The sequence below is a fragment of the Mytilus edulis genome, chromosome 9 (genome assembly GCF_963676685.1).
Source record: "Mytilus edulis chromosome 9, xbMytEdul2.2, whole genome shotgun sequence".
NCBI classification, from domain to species: domain Eukaryota; kingdom Metazoa; phylum Mollusca; class Bivalvia; order Mytilida; family Mytilidae; genus Mytilus; species Mytilus edulis.
In genome coordinates, this window is record NC_092352.1 from 77,562,613 (window position 1) to 77,586,558 (window position 23,946).

General features: G+C 31.6%; 2 protein-coding genes across 5 annotated transcripts; both read right to left on the minus strand.

The window, feature by feature from the left end:
- Positions 1–322: 322 nt before the first annotated feature.
- Positions 323–23,552, minus strand: LOC139489104 (growth hormone-inducible transmembrane protein-like). 2 transcript variants are annotated; one of them, XM_071275232.1, is made up of 8 exons: positions 23,295–23,552; positions 19,388–19,625; positions 18,362–18,473; positions 17,607–17,748; positions 16,812–17,010; positions 2,885–2,983; positions 2,236–2,407; positions 323–1,206 (listed from the first exon to the last, which is right to left on the minus strand). In XM_071275232.1, exons 2-8 carry the CDS (start codon positions 19,590–19,592, stop codon positions 1,122–1,124), a joined length of 1,014 nt encoding a protein of 337 aa, XP_071131333.1. In that variant the 5' UTR covers positions 19,593–19,625; positions 23,295–23,552; the 3' UTR covers positions 323–1,121. The 2 variants fall into 2 exon arrangements, with proteins under 2 accessions (XP_071131333.1, XP_071131334.1); XM_071275233.1 differs by having other exon boundaries at positions 23,157–23,317.
- Positions 6,571–13,086, minus strand: LOC139489103 (uncharacterized). 3 transcript variants are annotated; one of them, XM_071275229.1, is made up of 4 exons: positions 12,307–13,086; positions 9,253–11,543; positions 8,557–8,839; positions 6,571–7,842 (listed from the first exon to the last, which is right to left on the minus strand). In XM_071275229.1, exons 2-4 carry the CDS (start codon positions 11,513–11,515, stop codon positions 7,575–7,577), a joined length of 2,814 nt encoding a protein of 937 aa, XP_071131330.1. In that variant the 5' UTR covers positions 11,516–11,543; positions 12,307–13,086; the 3' UTR covers positions 6,571–7,574. The 3 variants fall into 3 exon arrangements, 2 of the variants coding, with proteins under 2 accessions (XP_071131330.1, XP_071131331.1); XR_011656146.1 differs by having other exon boundaries at positions 7,703–7,842; positions 8,285–8,839; positions 12,307–13,085; XM_071275230.1 differs by lacking the exon at positions 12,307–13,086 and having other exon boundaries at positions 9,253–11,741.
- Positions 23,553–23,946: the final 394 nt, after the last annotated feature.

Below are 23,946 nucleotides of genomic sequence, written 5' to 3' on the forward strand. Positions count from 1 at the left end.
ATCAAAAACTTTAACCTGAAGCGGGACGAACGAACGGACGAACAGAGGCACAGACCAGAAAACATAATGCCCCTCTACTATCGTAGGTGGGGCATAAAAATTCATAATAATCATCATTGTTGTCTTACTTTTCAGTGGACATCCAGGGGGAGGGTTCCAGGGTTGGCACACCCCCCCCCCCCCTTTTTTTGGACGATCAATGCATTTGAATGAGGGCATATAGACCCTTTTATCCTGGGTTGGGAACCCCCCTTTTCAAAATGGCTGGATCGGCCCCTGCTTTTTTACAGGAATCTACTGAAAATTCAGAAAAGGAGGCTAATGAGTCACATAAGGCAGTTTAATGATAACATTTAGCTCAGTAACGTATGTTAAAAATAGCTGTATTATAGCGAAAAAAAAGTATTTTACCAGTACAACACATATATTCTTTATACGAAATAATAAAAAAAAAAAACATCAATTATAAACTGATTAAACTAAATATTCAGACAAAACAATAAACAAAACTGTTATAAACATAAACATTTAATAATAATACATCAAGTCTATACTGGACTGTTTTATATGTTATTAATTCTCCTGATTGTTTATTTTAAGGCCAAGAATATATTTATCACAGTTTGAAGCATTGTATTTAAATCCTACTTTTCAAATAAATATCTATTATTGATTCTGATTAATTTTCAACCTTTTTAACCTTACCATCAGTTAAACACCTAAAAATTGGTCTTGCCGTTTAATTTCAACTGAAAATGGGGATATTCTATACCGAAATTGTGTAGCCTAAAAATTCACATTGGATTTAATTTAGTCAAACTATTAAGTTTGATGTAATTTTTCTACTAGCAATCAACCATATTTGAGATAAGGATGAACATAAAGCTATGTACAGTAACCACTAAAGCAGGCATACTTGTTATTTTTGCCTAATACATAGAAATAAGTGATATGTTACATTGTTAATAGCATGTTGTCATAATGTTGTTAAAACTCATAAAACAATGAATCCAGGGTACAAATATGTAAATTGTCAATAATCACAGATGGAAATTCACTGTCCAGATCAATTTCAACTGTCAGAATGTATTGTGTGTTAAATCAAAACTTTATTAGAATGTTTATTTTCTCTTTCCACCTCCACCTGACAAGATCATAGCTATACGAATAAATATGTTGATTGTGTCCAAGTATATTCCAATACATCTGAAATTACAAAGAGTAAATCATTATTTTAAATACTAAAGAATATTCACACCATGCATTATATATTAATACCTAGGATTATCCAATTATCTTTATTTTCACCTAATTAACAAAAGTGATAAAACTTCAAAGGCTTATTATAGGTAAACCTTATACAAAAAGAAAGTCATGAAAGTGTCACATCTGAAAAGTACTTATATATTACAACTCATTAGGGTCAAGCTGCTCTTGAAATATGAACTACTTTTCAATTGTTCCTGAAAAAGTGTGAAAAAAATGTGTACATGTGAAAAAAAGAAGTGAAAGGTATCAATGTCACATTCAAACTCATAAGTTGAAAAATAAACTGATAATTGATAGAAAAAGTGAATGTAACAATATAACCACCTAATTGGCAGAAATCAATCATAAACACAGGTGATAAAACTTTTGTAGAATAATTATTTGTACCGTTTTGCCATAGTTATAAATTAACTACTGTGGATTCATCATTATTCGTTAGATACCAATTATCTTTGATTTCGATGGTAGAGTTGAACCACAAATTTAAATGTTAAACAAACAGTATATTTTCTGTAGGTTTGAATGTAGACTTAGGCAAAACCACGAAATAAAATATCCAATAAAAGACAGGTATTCCTCGATCCACAAAAAATTGGTAACCACGAAGATAAATGAATCCACAGTAATTAGTGCAGGTGTTGAAAAATAAGTTAAATATAAACTTGCAAGGTTGAAAGATATTTTATTTAAAAAGATTACTTGTGAAAAGGCAGAAGAGTACTTATATTTGTACTTTTATGTCAGTTAATTAGTGTCAACAGAAATTTAAAAAAAGGTAAAAGTAAAAAAAAAATTTAAAGGCAAAGGGTGCATTTTTTGGCTTTGAAGAAAAAAGAAAAGGCTAGGGGCACCAATGGTGGCCCATCTTTCTGTATAAGGCAGACAGACACACTGTCAATACAATACTATCTCCTCAGTTTTATATAATTGCTGAAACAAAAATTCAAATAACAAATCAAAACTTACGCATTTATAGGATCAAACTTTTGCATAGCGTAGGGTGGATGACTTTCTGCTTTTTTGATGATTTTCTGTGTGTCATATAATAAGAACATTCCAAACAGGACTAATCCACCATAGACACTTATTGAGTATAAACCTGCTCCTAAAGCTGTGGTGGGTGGTAAAAACATACTTCCTGAAAATAAACAGTAAACTTATACATGTTATAGTTTTAGGAGTCACCACAACAAATGTCATGCTTTAAAAAGTCTGACATCCAAGGCTTGAAAAATTGTTTTCAGACTTGTGAAATAATTTTCTTCTCTACAAGCCAACAGAATCCAACTAAAAACTTTGTAAAATTGAGCTTAGGGCTTGTCGATCTAAAATTTATCGTTAAGACTGCCACAAAATAATGCTTAATTGGTTTTCTTATTCTGTCAATTATGTTTTCATCATGAAATTACGATAAACCTTGCAAATGATGTTAGCACGTGAACATTTCTTGAACATGTTGAATACAAAATGACATGTGTTGAATGACTGATACTATTTGAAATAAATCAGGTTTATGATCATAAATAATCCCTCTGTTGATTAGCTGGGTTTGTACACAAACCATAAGCCTCATGTAGCATTATTGTCATACACTTTACAAAAGAATGTCACTTACCAAGTGAAGATGCAAATACAAATCCGAGACCAATAGCTAGAGGTCCTCCCATATTCAGGAACTTCTCACTAGGAGCACACATGGCAACTGTAGAAAGACCTGTTCGAATGCAAACACATGAAGTATTAAATTTTTACTATAAACAGAGAATATTTTGTTACTATAAAATTGTTCTGACAGTGAAACTTATTGAATCATTTCATTTGTTTTCAATCCAAAATGAATTTGGACTCTCGTTTTATTCCCCCTTTTTATTTTGGTTTCAAGTACTGTGGATTAATTTATTTTCGTGGGTACCAATTTCTGTGCTTTGAGGAAAATTTGCATATTTGTGGATATTTAAATTTGTAGTTATGACAAATTCTGCATACAATCCTGTAGACAATTTGCAATTCGTTGAACATTTGAATTTGTGATTCTCCTGTACCCATGAAATCCATGAAAATTAGTATCCAACGAATATTAATGAATTCACAGTACAGTGTACATGTATTTAATGTAGCCTAGAAGTTTACTTTTTTGGCCCCTTGAAAATAAATATCTAACAGTACATGCAGTATGTGTATTATAAATCAATACATTGCATACCTAAAGTTGAAATTCTTTATTTAACAATAATACCGCTTTCTTTAAAAGGTGTAATACCACCAAATCATGGTACATGTATTCACAGGTTGTATACGAAAATAGGTCTAAAAAAAATATTCCCTTGAATTTGACAGGCATGACAGTTGTAGGTAATTAATCCTACATTTTATTCCAGTAAAACATTTCTTTTTTTTTAACTTTTGATTTTTTTTCCTAACAATTACAACATATACATGACATACATACAATATAAAACATATAAGATAAATACAATGTCATTTTTATAAATAAATCTTAATTGAAAATATTTTACATTTTCTATTGAAAAGATAAAGAAATATAAAAATAAATAAAAAAAAAGTAAAGAAGGAAAAAAAACCAACACAAAACGCAAAAGGATTATCCAGTTACATCCCTATCTATATTTTAAATATCACATAATTGTGTTGAAAAAAATATTTTCAAAATCAATGAGACATATTTCTTTCGTAACAGCCATCAACACAGATCAAGTACATAACATGACAATAACATTTTCTTTAAAATAGATTATAATTAAGTAGTCATAAATAATTGTAACAAAAACAAGAGGCTCTCAAGAGCCTGAATCGCTCACCTTAATTCTTTTGGTTAAATCTTTCATCAATGATTATTTTGGCTTTTCAATTTATTTAAATGTTTTTTGGATCGTCCTATTTTCTTCAAAAGCCAAAAAAAAATAATCATTTTCTCCTATGTTCTATTTTAGCCATAGGAGCTATGTTTCTTGATATACAAGGAAATAAAATATAAAATTTATACTAGATACTCTGAAACTCATTTAGCCTAAGTTTGGCTGAAATTGATACAGCAGTTTCAAAGGAGAAGATTTTTTAAAGTAAGTCAACATGATGAACAAATTGTGAAAAAAAGTCTTTAAAGGGCAATAACTCCTTAAGGGGTCAATTGACAATTTTGGTCAAATTGACTTAATTGAAGATCTTACTTTGCTGAACATTATTGCTGTTTACAGTTTATTTCTATCTATAATTATATTCAAGATAATAAACAAAAACAGCAAAATTTCCTTAAAATTATCAATTCAGAGGCAGCAACCCAACAACAGGTTGTCTGATTCATCTGAAAATTTCAGGACAGATAGATCTTGACCTGATAAACAAAATTACCCAACGTCAGATTTGCTCTAAATGCTTTGGTTTTTGAGTTATAAGCCAAAAACTGCATTTGACCCCTATGTTCTATTTTTAGCAATGGCGACCATGTTTGTTGATAGATCATAACTTCGGATACAATTTACAAACTAGATACTCTAAGGAACATTCAGTTAAAGTTTGGAAGTATTTGGCCCAGTAGTTTCAGAGGAGAAGATTTTTGTAAAAGATTACTAAGATTTACGAAAAATGGTTAAAAATTGACTATAAAGGGCAATAACTCCTAAAGGGGTCAACTGACCATTTCCGTCATGTTGACTTATTTGTAAATCTTACTTTGCTGAACATTATTGCTGTTTACAGTTTATCTCTATCTATAATAATATTCAAGATAATAACCAAAAAACGCAAAATTTCTTTAAAATTACCAATTCAGGGGCAGTAACCCAACAACAGGTTGTCTGATTCATCTGAAAATTTCAGGGCAGATAGATCTTGACCTAATAAACAATATTATCCCATGTCAGATTTGCTCTAAATGCTTTGGTTTTTGAGTTATAAGCCAAAAACTGCATTTGACCCCTATGTTCTATTTTTAGCAATGGCGACCATGTTTGTTGATAGATCACAACTTCGGATACAATTTACAAACTAAATACCCTAAGGAACATTCAGTTAAAGTTTGGAAGTATTTGGCCCAGTAGTTTCAGAGGAGAAGATTTTTGTAAAAGATTACTAAGATTTACGAAAAATGGTTAAAAATTGACTATAAAGGGCAATAACTCCTAAAGGGGTCAACTGACCATTTCCGTCATGTTGACTTATTTGTAAATCTTAATTTGCTGAACATTATTCCTGTTTACAGTTTATCTCTATCTATAATAATATTCAAGATAATAACCAAAAACAGCAAAATTTCCTTAAAATTATCAATTCAGGGGAAGCAACCCAACAACAGGTTGTCTGATTCATCTGAAAATTTCAGGGCAGATAGATCTTGACCTGATAAACAATATTACCCCATGTCAGATTTGCTCTAAATGCTTTGGTTTTTGAGTTATAAGCCAAAAACTGCATTTGACCCCTATGTTCTATTTTTAACAATGGCGACCATGTTTGTTAATAGATCAAAACTTCGGATACAATTTATAAATTAGATACCCTAAGGAACATTCAGTTAAAGTTTGAAAGTATTTGGCCCAGTAGTTTCAGAGGAGAAGATTCTTGAAATAGTTTACGACGACAGACGACAGACGACGACAGACGACGGACGACGACGGACGCCAAGTGATGGCATAAGCTCACTTGTCCCTTCGGGACAGGTGGGCTAAAAAGCCATTAGCTGGTATTCAAAAAAAGTTTCCAAAAAAATTCCATACATTGTCAAATTCAGTTATCTTTTTAAAAATGTATACACATCTTTCAGCTTTATTATAATTGCTTGCAATGAGAGATTATTTTTAAAGCATCTAGAATTATACACATATTGTTTAATATAAAGAATCAAAGCACCAAAGGGTGCTATAGGCAGTTAATCAAAAACCTAAAGGCAAACTTGGCCAAGTTCAGATGAATAATGTAAAGAATTAGTCAAAATATTTATCTCAGGCATTGTTCTCAGCTATTTCTAAAGTATCAAATAACATGAATAATGCTTGTACAGTAATGTTTATGTTATGCAATCCTACCACTTTCAAAAGTTATTTCCAATTTATATTTATAAAGATTCAATGTCTGAGATTATACACATACACTGTCCTATGTTAGGGGAGAGTTTTGTGCCAGTTAAGATGTTTAAGCCGCCACATTCTGTATGCACCTGTCCATAGTGAGGACCCACTAATGTGGTGATTGTTGCTGTATATATCATATTTATTCTCATAATTGTTTTGTACATTTTTTTTAAATTTTAATTTCTTGTGTATTATTCTGATTTTAGTGTATGTGACTCGTTATTAGATCTACAGTCATTTGGGTGGGACATGGACCAAAAAAAATAATTGCTTAATTGATCATTATATTTACTCTTATTTAAAGCTTAAGTATCTAACCTGTCCAGAAAATACATACAATAGATAGTTTCTGTGGTATATACATGTTATTTTGGTCTAATTGTGTTGGACCTTTGATCAAATTGCTCACGTAACAGGACAGACATTTGCATATTAAATAACCTTATAAATAAACACCTTCTTAGTAATGGATGGTATTAATAACTTTATATAGATGGAAAAAAACATATCTATGCAGTTTTTATATCCAAAATTCTAATTCTCATCAATTATTGCGGTTATTTTGATGTGGACAGTTAAGATCACGAGAACTTTTTTTATTTTTTTAAATATTTTTAGCAATTGATATAAAGATAGATCAACTTGTATGTTTTTCTATAAGTTAACTCTATTAAATTTTATCCTAGAATAACTGAAACAATAATAAGTTGCTAAAAACATCTGAATTAACTGTTATTAATACACATATCAACTTTCTAACTCACGTAACAGGACAGACACTTATTCACAATCTTGTATTTCATGTTGAAATTTTACTCACACACTACTCAACTGACCCCAAAACTTCAAAACTAATACATACAGATTGTTTCTACATTCATTTCTTATCTAATTATCATATAAAACAATCACACAACCTGATTGACATCCAAATTTTAACCACCATGCTGAACCGCCATTTTTTATGATTTTTTTCTCCCAAACGTGCATGCATGCGATGACATCCTTAGAAATGACAAGATAAGTTTTAAGTACTAGTGTCAACATCATAACAAAATCACACATTCAATGTCTTGCATGAAAGCAGCATTATGAAGGTGTAAACCTCTTCACCAGTCATATGATACGTGTGAACACTGACACAAGAACAATTACCGGTAGATATAACCAGGTGCTTGTAATTTTCAAAACCAGAAGGTAACATTACAGATTAAGAACTCAAATTATTGCCATCTGTTTAGGTAATCTAAAAAACACATTTAAATCAACATATACTTTAATAACAAAATGATATAAACAAATAAAGCAACATCTATATATTAAATTTGAAACTGTATCTGGACCCAGAAAAAACAAGATCAGGAGGAGGCAGTTTTTTGGAAATATCACTGATCTGGACAGTAAATTTGTTGTCCTGTAATGTCCAGTTAGCGTGTCGCTTTTCGTAATACTGGACCCATATAGTGTCTTCTTCTGTACTTGAAATCTATAAAATAGAACAATAGAGGTAGCTTGGCTTGATATGATAAAAAAAGTTGGTTTGAATACATAAAACTATTCTAAGATTAATTTGAATTTGTTTAAAAAATTTATTCAGTTGCTCTTACAGAATGTAACATGAAATTTATTGATATAAAACAGTGAATATAAAATTGTCAATGAATTTGTTTGAACACATCATTACTTAGAAATCATTGATGTATCCCTCTGACTTTCTGGTATGAAAAATATGATTTGAAGTTGCTGAAAAAAAAACTTAACACTATTTATGTGATGGTATAAATGCTAATGTCAGAGTTATCTTTGGTCTGCATACCAACCAAAATATATTATAAACAAATATAAAATATAAAGTAACATTTAACAGGAAAGAAAAAAACCAAACTTATATATTCAAATTTTAACATGTTTCGAAACAAATCACTTACAACAGCTGGAAGAAGTTCTGATCCATGTTTTATCAGAACGTTGTCACCAACATTATTAAATGATGAAATATGAGAATTTAACATCCAAGATGCATCAATGTGCATCACTACTTGTATGTTAACATCTTATTATCAACTAATACATGTTCACCAAATTTCATTTTAACAATCTAATAATGCAGCATATGTTTTCTCCTTTAAATTATATACAATATGGTACATTTAACAAAGTATATTATTTGTCATTGTAATAAAAAAAAAATAGTACTCACTTTTGGCTCTGTACAACACTGTCATCATCTTTTATATATGAAAAAGAGGTATTTGGATCAAAACTAATGTTGTTGATGTCCTCAATCTGGAGGTCTGGGATCCCTGGAGAACCATTATCATTATCAAACTCATCATCAGCATTTTCAAGTATAGGCCTATCATCATCATCGGCATCTTCAAGTATAGGTCTATCTTCATCATCATCAGCAGCATCTTCATGGACAACATTGTCACCAGCATTCCCAACATCATCTTCATTAACTGGTATATTTCTGTTGAATGCTTGGAAGAGTTAAGGAACCTATATTCTAATTGATGCTACCCTAATATATATGATTTGCAATTAAAATGGGCCTTAAATCTTTGAGATTACTGTGCCAAGTTATCAATATCTTTGTGTACATGTCAAAATTAAACATTCCTAATTTCATTGTTGTTGGTTTTTATCCATTGTTGAACCATTGATGATTATATTGTTTATATGTTTATTTATTTCAGGAGAGACCCCACATGATATGAAGTTTTTATGGCCAATATTTATGTTTCATTGATATAACATTAATAAAGATAAAAAAAAAATCATTTGTCTTACGTTTTCATTTTTGTTCATTATATGTTGTTAGTTTCTTGACACCTTTTTGTGCATATATTTTATACATTTAAATGCTAATTTAATTCTTATTATAAAAGGATACACTTAAGTCGAACTTCTTTCCAGCCTTCTACATATCTGGTGTTAAGACATCTGTCGTATCTTTTCTCTCTGCACTGAGAACAGAAGCAGGACAATCTCCTTGTATTTATTACTCCTCTCTTTATTCCTAAAACTGAATGAAGTTTTCTAGTGCCCTTTACAGTTTTAACATTTCTATCTGGTCTATTTCTGTTGATGTCATCACTTGAAACCCATAAAATTGTTCTTCTGTTATGGTTACATGCACCATCAGCTTTTTCTGCTCCTTTTTCTAAAACCTTAACACACTGTAGAAAAGATCTGGCATCTGGTATACAGGCCTCACTATTTTTTATGGCTCTGCTTGCCTTAGACTTAATTACTCCAGCTTCTCCATCGCACCTATTCTTGCCATGCCTACTACCATAGAAACATCTTTCAACTGTAAAGCCAAAATCTTCTGAACTGCAGCTTACATCCATGATTGGAACTCTGGACTTATATTGGGCTGCACACCCATCACTTAAAATAAATGCATGGTCTATTTTAATTTTTTGTTGCTGTTTAAGATGGTTTACCACTTCAAGAAGAAAGGTATGAACTGCATGGTTATCATGTAGCAAATCATTACTCACAATATCAATGCATTCGTCTACTATATGTCCATCTTTTGGGCACCTGTACAAAGCAATGCAGGGATGGATTGTGACGGAGTCTTTTGCCCAGTGTGCCCCCTGAATTTCATGTTGGCTGAAACAAGAGAAATTCTCAGCAAAGTCTATAGTAAGAACAATAGAATTTTGTGGGAAATTTTTGTTCAATTCTGCAAATTGCTCTTGCTGCCAACGAGCCTCAAACAGGTGGGGTGACAAAAAGACTAATTCATCTAATAGCTCTTCTAGTAAATCTGTTGGAGGTCCAGTCTTTTCTATTTCTTGTCTTTTTGTTATTTCTTTCTTTGTTTTATGGTTAAGTGTTTTGACAATATCCCACCTCTTCCATTTCACATCAGGCTGATTTTCTTCATTTTCCATTACACCATCAAACATGTTTCTAAGTTTGGAAGTGCCACATTCAGCACACTTTCTATCAATACAGTCTCTTTTATGGAACCTTTCAGCTTCCAATTTTGGACATAGGGTTTTATTAACAGCATCAAATTCATCTGTAAATTTAAGTTCTGGATGATCATGCGCCAGGAATCTATTTATTGCAATCAATTTCAACTTTACGTTTTCACAATACTCACATAAGCATTGATAAAGCTTCCGATGTCCTTGAGTGAGTACATTTTTTGGTCTTAATTCACAAAATTTCGAGAATGATAATTGCGTTTGGTTTTCAATATTCCATTTGTTCCATAGGCTTTTTTGGGACATCATTAAAACATGTTTTTCCTGCAAATCTTTTTTGACGCTTTTTTTATCAGATATTGTTGCAGAGTGTATCTCACTTTTGAAAAAAAGTTTCACTGCATCTGTTGTTTGTTTTGATGTTGCATCTTTTCTTCTCTTTTTGGGTTTTGGCTTGACATAATCTTCAGATAAATACTTACGCCTTATACCTGTGGCCATACAGAATATTTTCTTGAATTCTGGTTTCTGGCTCAAGCTGGTTGAAAAGTGGCTTAAAAATTCTTTTCTCCTTTTTTTTTGCAGATCAGTTTTTCCTTTCAATAGATCAAGATGCGCTTCTCTAACAGATTGAAATAGTTCTTTCAAATTTCTCTTTGCAGACGGTGACCCAATTCCTTCATTTTCTAATGCTTTTTTTCTTCTTGGTGTTGTATTTTTTATAAGTCCCCCTACCACTTTGGCATATTTTGCAGGACTGACTGGCATGTTTTTTCTTGAGCGGTATATCGCTTTACGTAAGGCCTCTTTTTGGTAAACCGTTTCTGTTTTCTGTACTGTAAAATTCATCGCGATTTTGGTACCCCTCTGGTCTTTCTTACTTCTAATGGCTCTTTTTATGGCTGCATCTTTCTCTCTTATTCTTCTTTTTTTTTGAGCTGTTAGGTTACTTCTCCATTCTTGTTTATATATTCGTTGTTTCTTAAGTCTTTCTTCTTTCTTTTTCTGGTGTAGTCTGGTTTCAATTGATTTTAAATTATTGTTACAGTCTTGATTTTGATTTTGTTCCAGGATCTGGGTCTCTTTTTTTTTTCTTTCTCTATATTTCTGCATCCTAATTTTACTTTGTTCTCTGTTTTTGTTTTTTTGTTCATCTGTCCACTTGGTTCGATGAACCTTCATCTCTTCTGCATGTTTCTTTTTCTTATCCATTGATTATTTAATGAGTATGTTTACTTAACTGAAAGAAAAATTACTTTATGTCCAAAACTTGACTAAAAAGTATTTTTAAAATACCTAGTAATTTCAGGCATGAACTGTTTGATTTCAGGGGGTAGGGTCAGGTTTTATTATCAAGCCAAACACATTTTAAAAAAAACTATTTAAAAAAACTATTTTTTAAATGCTCAGTGTTAACCAATCAGGATTTTTTTTAATCCCCTCCATCTCCCCCCCCCCCCCCCAGGTCAAATGGTCCATGCCTATATGTTTAGAAATATTATTTAATATTTGATTAACCCCTATTTGTTGACAGCATACACTTTTGGATGTTTTCATCCCCCCTTTTTTTGTTGCTTTTGACGGAAATCCTTTCAAAAATATATGTCTGATATCGTTCTTATAATTTGCATTTTATTCCAGTAACATCACGGATTGACAATATATTGCCCAAATTTTTTTTATTTGCAACTCGATCTAGATAAAAAGCACGTAACGATTACAGATCTGTGGAATTCTGTAACGTTACGTGATAAATATAGCATTGTCGGTAAAAGTTACGTGATAAAAATAGAAATGTCTGTAAATGTTACGTTTCAACCAATCAGTGCGTCGGTAAACATCATTTTATTTTACCAAAAATACAAGTAAGCTGGGAAACCCCCTGGAAATCATTTACTACGAGATGCATTTTGAGGACTGTTCAATCTATATTCCAGCACGACAATCATTATTCACGCTTTTTCATTATAAATGCCAATTTTTCACACTTTCACGTAACTTACCGTTTCACGTAACATCACGTAACCATGATGACAGACGAAAAACCTTCCTTCATCTTGCGATCGATATTCCTGATCAGTTTAATATTACGTCACCAATGAACCGGACGTATGCAGTGCGCAAGCTCAAAGGGAATTTCTTTGTCTATTTATACTTTTGGAAGTAATTTGCATAGTGAAAGAAGACCTTCACGTAACTCGGAGAAAAGACGGACATCCACTGTCGTTTGAAAAACCATCCAGTTTTGGTTAAATTTGTCGATAAATGTTATTGTTGGGGACTAATTACTGAAAACATTATCTACCCAACATTAGAAACGCAAAATATTTGGTAGTTACGCATCATACTTAGGGCGATGCATCTTCGAAGTACCAAACAGGAGATGACGGACAGTTACGAGAAATGGACCGTTAATTTCTTTTTAACTTTTTAAGTAACTTAATCAACATACTCATTTAATTTTTTGTTTTGGTAATGAAACAATATCATATTTTACTATGAGGATCAAAACATGTGATAAAATCGGAAGACACTGGGTACAATTTTGAAAAACTAGTTCAGAATAATCACATTGTCCCAAATGGCGGCGTCAAAACAAGTGAAAATTATGAACGTAAGTGTTTGAAAAAAATATAACAACACACTTTTACAACCTCAAACTATTTTATTTATTAGATAAATATATAATAAACATAAGATTACAATCACAGGTATAGAAAATAAATACAAAATATATAATTATCTATTTTTGTATGGCTTGCATGAAATAATGGTAGATCAAATAACCAGTCATGTCCAAGTTATTGTAAATGCTCTTTTGTTCCGACGTTGGAAAGTTGCATAATACTCATTGGCAGTCCAAGGGGGGGGGGGGGGGGGGTCCTGGGTTTGCCGATCAATGCATTTGAATGGGAGCATGTAGTTGGACCCCCCCCCCCCCTCTTTATCAAATGGCTGGATCCGCCCCTGATACTGATAAAAAATATTATTATTCAACAAATGGTGTATAACTTTTTTGAATAGTTTTACGTATTAATGGTTTTGATGTTCCTAAAGATACTACTCAAGATTAGGAGTGCCAAAGGCGAAAAATGTAGTTCAATGGTTTCACTTTTTTAAAGTATTTAACTGCACACTTTCTCTTATTACTGTCATACTTTGAACCAATTTATTTAGAGTGAAAAACATTTAAACTTGGGATGCGTTTAAGAGGAAACTAAAACAATATCAAGACATAAATTTCATACAGCTATACAATTTGACACAAATTGATACATCAAAAGCAAAGTTTGCTAACTGTCACTTTAATACTAAGAACTTCTGTATGTACACGTATCAGTGGAGGACTTTATTTCGTTCATCAAAAATGTGTCGGACACTTACTGGATTTGTAGAAATTGTCATTGTAAATAATAAATTACAGTAAATAAATTGTATGTAATAAATGTATGCATTGTAAATATAAAATAGTCACTGGCTACGGTTACATGGAAATGTAACAATAATAAAAATATTATTGTTACATTGGAGACTAATTGCCGAAATGCATGGTTGGGTAAGGACCTGATTAATTACGAATGTAACAATAACTATTGAGGCTACGGTTACATTGCGTTATTGTTACATGAAAAACAGCAATGTACGATGCGACTAGTAATATGTACAAATGTACTAAATAATTACTAACTAAAAGTTTAAGACATTTATTTTATATTTACAATACATACATCTATAAATATAATTTCTTTAATTTTTCATTTACAATGACAGTTTCTACATATGTATCCAGTAAGCATGGTAAGTGGTTTTTAAAGCATATTTCATGTGTTTCAGTCCTACACATTTTTGATGAACGAACTTACGTCCTCCATGGATACATGTATACAGAAGTTCACAGTATTTAAGTTCAAAGTGAAACCATTGAACTATATTTTTCGCCTTTGGAGTACTCAGTCCTAATCTGGAGTAGTATCTTTAAGAACATCAAAACCATGATTACGTAAAACTTTTTACACACCATTTGTTGAATAATAATATTTATTGTTTATGATTATTACCAGCATTATTTAGTACATATGAAAGAATTAAGCAATTAAACTATAGATTTAAGTTTAATTAATCTAGCGTAAGTACATTGTCGTTTTTCATGTAACAATAACTCAATGTAACCGTAGCCTCAATAATTATTGTTACATTCATAATTAATTAGTTCTTTACCCAACTTTCCATTCCGGCAATTAGACTCCAATGTAACAATAATATTTTTATTATTGTTACATTTCCATGTAACCGTAGCCAGTGCCAATAAAATAAATGTCTTCAACTTTTATTATTAGTACATATTTCTAGTCCCATCGTACATTACTGGTTTTCAACAGGTCCTTGCCCAACCATGCATTCCGGCATTTAGTCTCCTATGTAACAATGATATTTTTATTATTGTTACATTTCCATGTAACCGTAGCCAGTGCCATACACCTTATCGCTATTAGTCCGACATTACTGAAAATCACGCAGGTTCCCGTAAAATTTTGTCGTCATAAAACAAAATATCTGACGCCACAATGGAAAAATGCTTGTTTTGTTGTATGCTTCAAAAGTTCAAGCGGCCGGGTCAGCCGGGATTAGTGATAAGGTGTATTTTATTAAAGTCTCAAATTATAACTGAATTAAAATATCTTGATTACGGTTTAACTGTCTTCCATTACTAATATCATAATAAAAAAAATTTATTTAAACTTTAAATAACTGTAATAGTAGGAATTAAGAAAAACTTGTTTGTAACTTCAACTTGTGGAAAACATAAACGTTTCTCGAGACTCGAGCCTCGTTAGTCGTTACCTTTTTATCGTATCATGCGATTTCTTTTCACATTATTTTCGTGGGGAAATTGTTTACCAGCATACAGTTGCTGAGGGAACCGCATAGAATTGATTCAAGAACACTTAACGAGTGTTTAAATAAGAAAAATTATAAAAAGAAACATTATAACAAAAAAGTCTGTACCGGAAATCAAAAATTTCTTGTAAATCAAAAACAATTACGGTATGATACGCATCACAGATTCCGACTTAATATTTTACAGAATATGCGACTTTGGAAGTTAAATAATGCCGTCCTTTAGAAAACAGTTGTTAAAGTTTTGATCTCAATATTTATTGAAGCACATTGAGCTAAATCAAAACATGTGTAGCATTATGTTACATTGTAACACCAAAGCGAAACAATCTTAAAATGACCTTGACATCGACCAATCAGAAAACTACAATAACAACAACTCTATTTGACAAGCATGAAGGAAGTCATTTGCGAGATAACAGAATAATATAACGAGAATACAAATGAGCATACATTTAAGATTACTGACTTAAGATGATTTAAATAATCTCAATCATTTCAGACAAAAAACGAATAAAATGATTAATAATAAAGTACCTATGTATCATCAGAATCCTCCCAATTTAAAAGGTACGTAAATTTCGTCTTCTATGTAATTTGAAATTGCCGCCAACTTATATCAGCTGATTAATAGACTACTGACGTATGTAATATGTATAGATGACAAACAATATTCCTACGACTTTTGCCATTTGGGAAATGTAAACGACTCGTCTTTACAGATTTTCGGCGATCAAATATTTCATACAATTGTTCTTTGACATCTTAACCAACAGCACAGGGAATAATAAACTATAGAAGGATTTCTATCAAGCACTACTTCCTATGTGCAACTTCAAAACTTTTGGGAAAATCGACGACCATTTAACGTTTTTATGGTAATATTTTTTATATTCCAGAATAAAAAGTATGAAAAAAGTGTCCAATTAGTTGTAAATAACATGATAGCCAGCCAGATAATAAAAGTGGCACATATTTCAGCATTTATTGGGTAGAACATAAATCTAGGGTGCTCGCATAAAGCAGCTTAACTGCTTAAAAATCATGTTATATGGGTTGTTGGGAAATATCTTGGATAAGTCTCCAAAAAGAAAGTTTAATTTATTCATTGGGAGACTAATTCCACCGGAAAGGAACCAGTTATCAATATCCTGTATAAAATTTTGTACAGTATTGCAATTCCAAAATAGGTGTTCTATATAGACTCATTATCTGATTTACAAAATGTACATACAGGATCATCGGTCAATTTTATTTTAACTAAATACTGATTTGTGGCAGTAAAACATTTCTGTTTCATAAACTTTTTTTTTTTTGAGTTTCTATTGAATATTTTGTAAACTTGAGGTTACATGGTTCCTAACCTTGTACACAGGTTAGATAAGGGGAGAAATTTGATTGGTTAACTTCCAGTGATGGTTATTTTATTGTATGCAATGAAATATTATGTGAAATTTTTTCTATAACACTGGACAGAATAGAACTTTACTCATGCCAAGTATTTCTTTATTTGAATCAAAGATAACTTCTGCACATTTTTCTGAAAAGTGCAAATTTAACAAAGACTAATAGGGGAAAATCAATGGTGGTATTACACTTAATAGCTTACCCCCTACTACTCCTGCTGTGTACCAAGCTGCTCTGATTAACAAGGGTCCACCCATTAGGGTCATAGGGGCCAAAACAGCACCGAAAATACCACTGTAGGCAATCCATGCTAACTGCTTGGAACCAAAGCCTTCTTGGTATGGAATTGACCGACAAACCATTCCTGCACCAATTACTGTGGCAAAGGTGACACCAATGGCCTATAATAAAAGCATCGTCTTAGTGATTCAATATGTATGGTATAACTTTTTTTCTTCAAAGGTCTACATTGAAGATTTATAATAAAATTCAGTGAAATTATAAATGTTTAACATGTAATATAAACAGTAAAAGGGAACTAACTCAATCTTTATTAAGGTTATAAATGTTTTGAAAGTTTTCATTGTCCTCTTATTTATTGTGAAAATATGTTTTATCTTTTTGTTCATTTCAATCTATAAATCAGATGTTTCTTTATTCAAGATTTAATCTGATGTAAATTTTCTCTATTAGTATTTTGGGATAAAAATTTGATATAAAGTTATCGCTTTTTTACCAAATTTTCCCTTGATCTTGCTGACTAATAATTTCCTTTCTCAGGGGTGTCAAGTAATATGAAAAATTAAAGCTAGAAATTAAGGGGGCATGTGTTGGTTGTCAATGAAATTAACAACGTTGAGATAGGTAAAATAGCAATAAACAGATTATCATTGGTCATCTCAACTTGATTGACGTTCCAGCTCAAGGGGGAAAATTAATTTTGTTGAGATAACTAATGATAATCTATAAATCTTCTTAATTTCTAGTTTCAGCATACCATCCATGAATTTTTCATCATCAGTCCCATGAGTCTTGGGTTTCTACTGACAGCTATTGCAGATGCCGCTGTGATGGCCACACTGCCACCAAAATACATGTAGGTATCTCTGATCCTTTGTCGTACTTCCTGGGGCCACAACCTGTAAAAGATTCTAAATATAAACAATTTGTTCAATGAAACAATTAGCTTCACTACAAAAATTTAATTAATATTTCAGGTAAAAATTATCTTTATATACTGGAAGAAATTTCATGGGACCTTTGCTTATAACATGTATAAGCTTAGCTGTGGAAACGTAACTCTTATGTTCCTTTTTTATTTTATTTTTTTATTTTGCAGACCATATGGTCTGCAAATAGTCAAAAAATAACATAAGGACCTAAGAGCTACGGTTCCGCAGCTAGTATAAGCTAAGATACTATTTTTAAATAAATTAAATGTAAATGAAAGTTGAATTTCTTCAAATTTCATGAATTCAAGTACATACAAGTATTATTAAATTTTAAACTTTGAAATTGATGGATTTAAATTTTAGTCATGTTAGTGGAAAATCTCAAAACTGGTCAGCTATCTCCTGAACAATCTGTCTTGTGCTTTTTCATCAGATGAACTTTTAATAAAAATGGCCAACTTGTCCCAAGTTTTTAATTGTTTAGAAAAATTGAAATATTCTCTTAACATGCTTAATTTGCTGTCCATTATTAAACAATTTCAGATGTCACCAGAAATCATAAAACAGAATTGTATCTTACACTGCTCTATCTACAGCTCCAAGCTGACTGGACATTCCCAGGCCATAGTAACATAAAGCTCCAAGACCAAGAACAGAACCTCCAGCTACCAGTCCTTTCCCTACACTAAAAGCTGAAAATAACAAATAAAATAAAATACATGAAAATTACTAACATGTAAAAGGCATATATTTAATGATATAAGTTTCAGTTATGATACATGTGTAATGCTACCTCATTATCTCTATTATTATGATCATAGACGAGTTTCAGATAAAGACTAAGTAGTAAACGCTGTGAATGAAGGTTTATCCTGGATTTGTTACCACCAGCATATTTCACCTCCCTAACATAGAAATTGCTGTTGTGTATGAACAAGTATTTATTTGTTTAGGGGCCAGCTGAAGGACGCTTCCGGGTGCAGGAATTTCTTGCTACATTGAAGACCTGTTGGTGACCTTCTGCTGTTGTCTTTTCTATGGTTGGGTTGTTGTCTCTTTGACACATTCCCCATTTTCATGATTTTCATTCTCAATTTTAAAGATATTTTATTTTAGAGTCAAAATACTGAACTCTTTCATATCTTTATAATGCTCATGTGATACTGCCTTTTTCACTTTCGAAGTAAAAAGCATAGTTTTGGTAAGTATAACTTCCAGGATTATTTCAGTTTGAAATTTTGAGATTGTTTGGTAAATATCATCCCAAAAATTTGGCAAAATGTAGGGGTTTTGGCTTTAAAACCGGGAATGGGTCCAAATACATGATGATGATGTATAATATATATATTTGGTCTCTGGTGGAGAATGGTCTCATTGGCAATCATGAATATCTTCCTACATGTACATTGTATGTGCAATATTTTAAATTTCAAAATGCTAAAAAATAAAATTACTTTATCATGTTTATATATTTATCAACAAGTTGAAGAAATTGTGATAGATCAGTATATATATAAAACATGCAACATTTGTCTGTTCATAGATCAGAGTGAAACAAACAGAGAGTTTTATTTAAATATATATTGTGTACATGTACATGATGTACCTCCAGGTCCTGCGGGGGCCATAGCAATCTCCTTTAGTGACCTTCTTTTTGCAGCCCTTCGTGTGGCAGTTTTGGTTTCATTAGCATACATCTGGAATCGTGCCATGTTATTCTTCGTAGGTCTTAGTAGAGATGGCTTGGCAAAGCCAGACACAAAAGTTGTGAGTGAAATACGAGTAAGACTTGCAGCCATCATGGTGGACATATTTCAAGTGTAACCTCTCTCAATAATAATTTTCTATAAAATATACATGATACATTATTCATAGACCTGAGTGAAAATATTTAGCACTTTGATAACACTAGTAACATACAGTTCATTTTTTGTAAACCGTAAGTAAGGACATACACATGTTTGTCTGCAGACCAGTGATATGATAAATCAAGGATATATATACACTGAAGTCTTCTCATGCCACAACTCCTTCATATCTTTATTTAAATATATTTAAGGAATGACTGTAATATTTTTTCTGTCTATGAAGAAATAGCGTAGCGGGTTATTTAACAGTCTGCACTACATTTTTTATGTTATTTGGAATAGACAGAAAAAATATTACAGTCATTTCTTAGAATATAATTCTAAATTCCATTTTAAACCGTAGAAAACCATGAAAAAACGTTGATGACGTCACGGTCACATGACTAAATTATGTCTATGGGCTCATAACAAAATAACGTCAGCCAATCAGAAGACGTGTTACATCCACATGATCCAAAATTTAACTATTTAATGTTAAAATAAAAAGTGTTCCTATATCATGTATATCATACATTGTCTGTCATATATATCATGTATATAATTGTTAAGCAACTTATTTTACTTATTTTGCAACTTTTGTGAGGTAGAAAAATAACGCAAATATAATGTAATCGTTACGTTAAGCAGTACAACATGGACAAGATTAAAGACTGACTCGACTGAGTCTGAATAATGTGTCTTGGTGGAGTGAATATTCTTGTCAAAGCAAGTCAACACATACCTTTGAACCATTGCAAATTTGTACCACATCAACTGGCACCACTAATAGTCAACTACATGTAGTACCATTATTTTAACTTGTACCAGTGCAAACTCTTACCATGCTTACTGGTCATTAAAAATATACAATCATGAATGTGTTCATTAAAAGTTTTTGCAAATCTTGATCTTTGTAAAATCATGAAAATAGAAATTGATTTTTCTTAAATTAATGTTATTGAATTTAAACTAATTTTTAACCAACTATGACACGTGTATAAATGTCTTATAAATGATTTTATTTTGCAAATTATAATGAATTTATTGACGACTTGTATTAGGGTGGACGGTGGTAAAATGTGCGCTTTCATGACTTTCTTCTAGACAATAAAAATATCAAATGATTTTGACAAATAATGTTAAATTTATTCAAAAAAATAACGGTTACGATAATTATTTGAGACCTCTGACATACATGACATATCACGTTAAGGATATTTTGACGAATCAGGCTAAATTTTAATCAATTTGATGCTAACAGTAGCTGAAAATGACCATTTCACGCCTGACGGTAAAAGGCATTACTACCCTCTTGAAAGATCATGATGATAGATACTGTTTGTATTTAACTTTTTTATCATTATTTACATGAAGTACATGACTTAACAATTTTAATTAATAAATAAAATTCCTTTGATTGTGTGATGATGTCTAGTTGACCAATGAACTTGTTTAACATGTTCATGATGTTTAACATGTTTAATCCAATAATTAGAATATGATTGGTTATAATGATAGAACTGTCCAAGTAGTCAATTCTAGATGCATGCATTTAACAATGTTTTTATAGTAAGTTGGTACAAGTTTGCAATGGTCATGATGGTATGAATTTACTGTGGTACAATTTGCTTTTAGGCATATGAGTTGATTGGTATGAGCAATGACAACTTTGCAATGATAAAATGTATGTGAATTCACTTTTAAATGTCTTCTTGCAAACTTTCAATGTTTGCATTAAGAATAGCTAATATGAACATGATGAACTAGCACATTAAAAATTCTACCTCAGTATTGTTCAATGGCTGGTTTAACTTTCAATTTATCTTACAAAAATAACGTTATTGTCCTTTATAAATATGTATTTAATACGCCACAGAAGGTAAACAACTAGCCCTCTATCACTAGCACTTTTTCAGATTCTGAGTAAGGTGGATTTTATAAGTAACTAAAACAGAAAATTGCATATGACTCAGAATCTTATAACTGCATACATCTTATAATATCATGATAATTATGCAGTTATGGGCTAATCCCTATATGTCTGCCATAACTGGACATGTATCACAAAGGTTCCCTTGGAAAATTTGTTACAAGACGTCAAGAGTTAAACTTGCATACAGATTCTGTAGATTCCAGACCTGCCAACTATCCCGATTTTCGCGGTATCATCCCGATTTTCATCCCTCAACCCGAATCCCGATATCGGGATCGTAAAACAAGTCAAAAACCCGATTTTCACAAAATATACCGGAAAAAATTATTGGTTACCGATTTTGAAGTTTTTCTGATCAATCTTTAAAAATCTATAATTTTACCTGGGGACATATTATGACAAGTTTATATTAACCCTGTGCTAATCAACGGTCACAACAGGTGTCATAATTTGTTGTTGCAAGTAATCGGATTACCTGATGGGTCATAACAATCCTCAAAATTAGTTAATATTTGTAAACAGAAATTCAGTCAGACGGCCTTTGATTTTAAACCAATTTATCATATAAGCCAGTTTTGCAACGTTTACCGTAGTTCCATGACAAAATCATATTAACTAAAAGATGAGAACAGTGTAATGAACTCTTAAGAAAACATCGTTTATCTTGAAATCCATTTAATTTTTGAAATCAGACATGAGTCTGTTGATTTAAAATCGATGCCATTTTGTATACACTTCTACTGTATATAAGCCTCCGCCGGTAAGAGCACCTCTGAACACGAAGAAAGATAACTCAAATTTTATCCATTTTCTCATTAATACTGGCAGACTTAATAAAAATCTGAATTTATTTTTCTAACTTTAGGACATATAGGTTCATGTCTTTTGAGTCGTGGTCTAAAGACAAGCAGGTCTTTGGAGGGGGGGAAGGGGGGTCTTCATTTTAAATCCTTCATTTTTTATTGTCATTTTTCTCTTTTCTTAAATTGTTTTGTCAATTTTAAAATAAGTACAAGAATCATGCAAATAAAAGAAATCAAGGCTTATAAGCTTATCATCAGTATACCAAAAGAAAAAAGAAGAGATATGAGACTATTTTAAGAGTAAAAAACAGTGCACGCAGAAATGCCGCAAAAACTGAAATCTGGTCGCGCACTAAATCCCCCATGAGGATTTTCAAAAGTTGGCAGGTCTGAGATTCTCTGATCTATCGGTGAACATGGTGAAGATTTCCAAATATTGATAAGAAGTATTCCGAATAATATTCTATCATTCTATCGTACTTTGTAGTACATGTAGTATGAGAGATCTCTTAAGTACAATGAATTATGAGGTATTGAAAGGCTATTTTTTTTCTTTGATGCCAAAAAAATAATATAGCATTGCAAGAATCATAAATTACAATTTACGTAATTATTTTGACTACCATCTCTTCTGTCGATTCAGAAGAATGCGACTCATTTCAAGAACAAGATGAAGAACCCCTAGTGAGCAATATCACCAGACTTGTGGACACAAGTGCTCAAACATTTTAAAACGTGTCTCAACATTTGCTCAAAGACAGTCAAATTCAACAAAAAATCTGTTTGTCCTACATCAGTACCTGTTCAGCTCTTACTGAACTGTTAAACTGATGTGGTCAGTTGATCTTGAATATATTTAAATTAAAAACGGACACTGAAATCAACGAAATGTATTTATCACAAATGCAGATGCACAATTTACGCTCTTACCTATTATGTTTCTTATGCAATATATTATTTTGTGTTTTCTTCGTATGTCCACAATCGAATGACTAGAAAATTCTAGATGTGTCCCGAAATTACCGTTAAGTAACAGTAATTTCGTCCCCTTATCTGTCGTCCCAATGCTGTCATATGGAACTGATCTATGGAAAGCTCGGCCTGGAGACAACTCGGAACGCCTTGAAAGTCAACTCGGACCCTATATAATTACAACTCATACCAAGTAGCAAAAAGGGTTTATTATTCAAATGATTATTAATCATGTTAATCATCATAAAAAATGTTGTATTTTAAACGGAAGTATCCGGCAATAAATGTTTCTGGTTTGCAGAACATTATTAGAGCGACATGATGATTTCTCTGTATATGATAATTCATAATGACGGCATTATCAAAATAGTTTCTGTAATCATTAATAATGTGAATCCAAATGTCTACTTATCATTATTAATCTATAATAATAAAACTTAGTTCATTGAACAAGTCAGGGTTTCATTTGTTTAATTCATTGAATCGTTGAATTTGTTGGTCAGACTAACAAATTCAAAACCAAATTCAACGAATGAATAAAACAGATGTAACCTGACTTGTTCGATTAATTAGGTTTTGTTATAGATTAATTAAGATAAGTATGATACCT

Excerpts from the sequence above, each read along its gene's own strand:
- LOC139489103 (XM_071275229.1), bottom strand. The coding sequence starts at position 11,515 with ATGGATAAGAAAAAGAAACATGCAGAAGAGATGAAGGTTCATCGAACC. Across the intron at positions 8,840-9,252 it reads GAAAGAAGTTCGACTTAAGT|CATTCAACAGAAATATACCA; the intron begins GTATCCTTTTAT and ends AACTCTTCCAAG. Across the intron at positions 7,843-8,556 it reads AGTGTTGTACAGAGCCAAAA|ATTTCAAGTACAGAAGAAGA; the intron begins GTGAGTACTATT and ends TCTATTTTATAG.
- LOC139489104 (XM_071275232.1), bottom strand. The coding sequence starts at position 19,592 with ATGTCCACCATGATGGCTGCAAGTCTTACTCGTATTTCACTCACAACT. Across the intron at positions 2,408-2,884 it reads TGTATTTGCATCTTCACTTG|GAAGTATGTTTTTACCACCC; the intron begins GTAAGTGACATT and ends GTTTATTTTCAG. Across the intron at positions 1,207-2,235 it reads AAGTTTGATCCTATAAATGC|ATGTATTGGAATATACTTGG; the intron begins GTAAGTTTTGAT and ends TTGTAATTTCAG.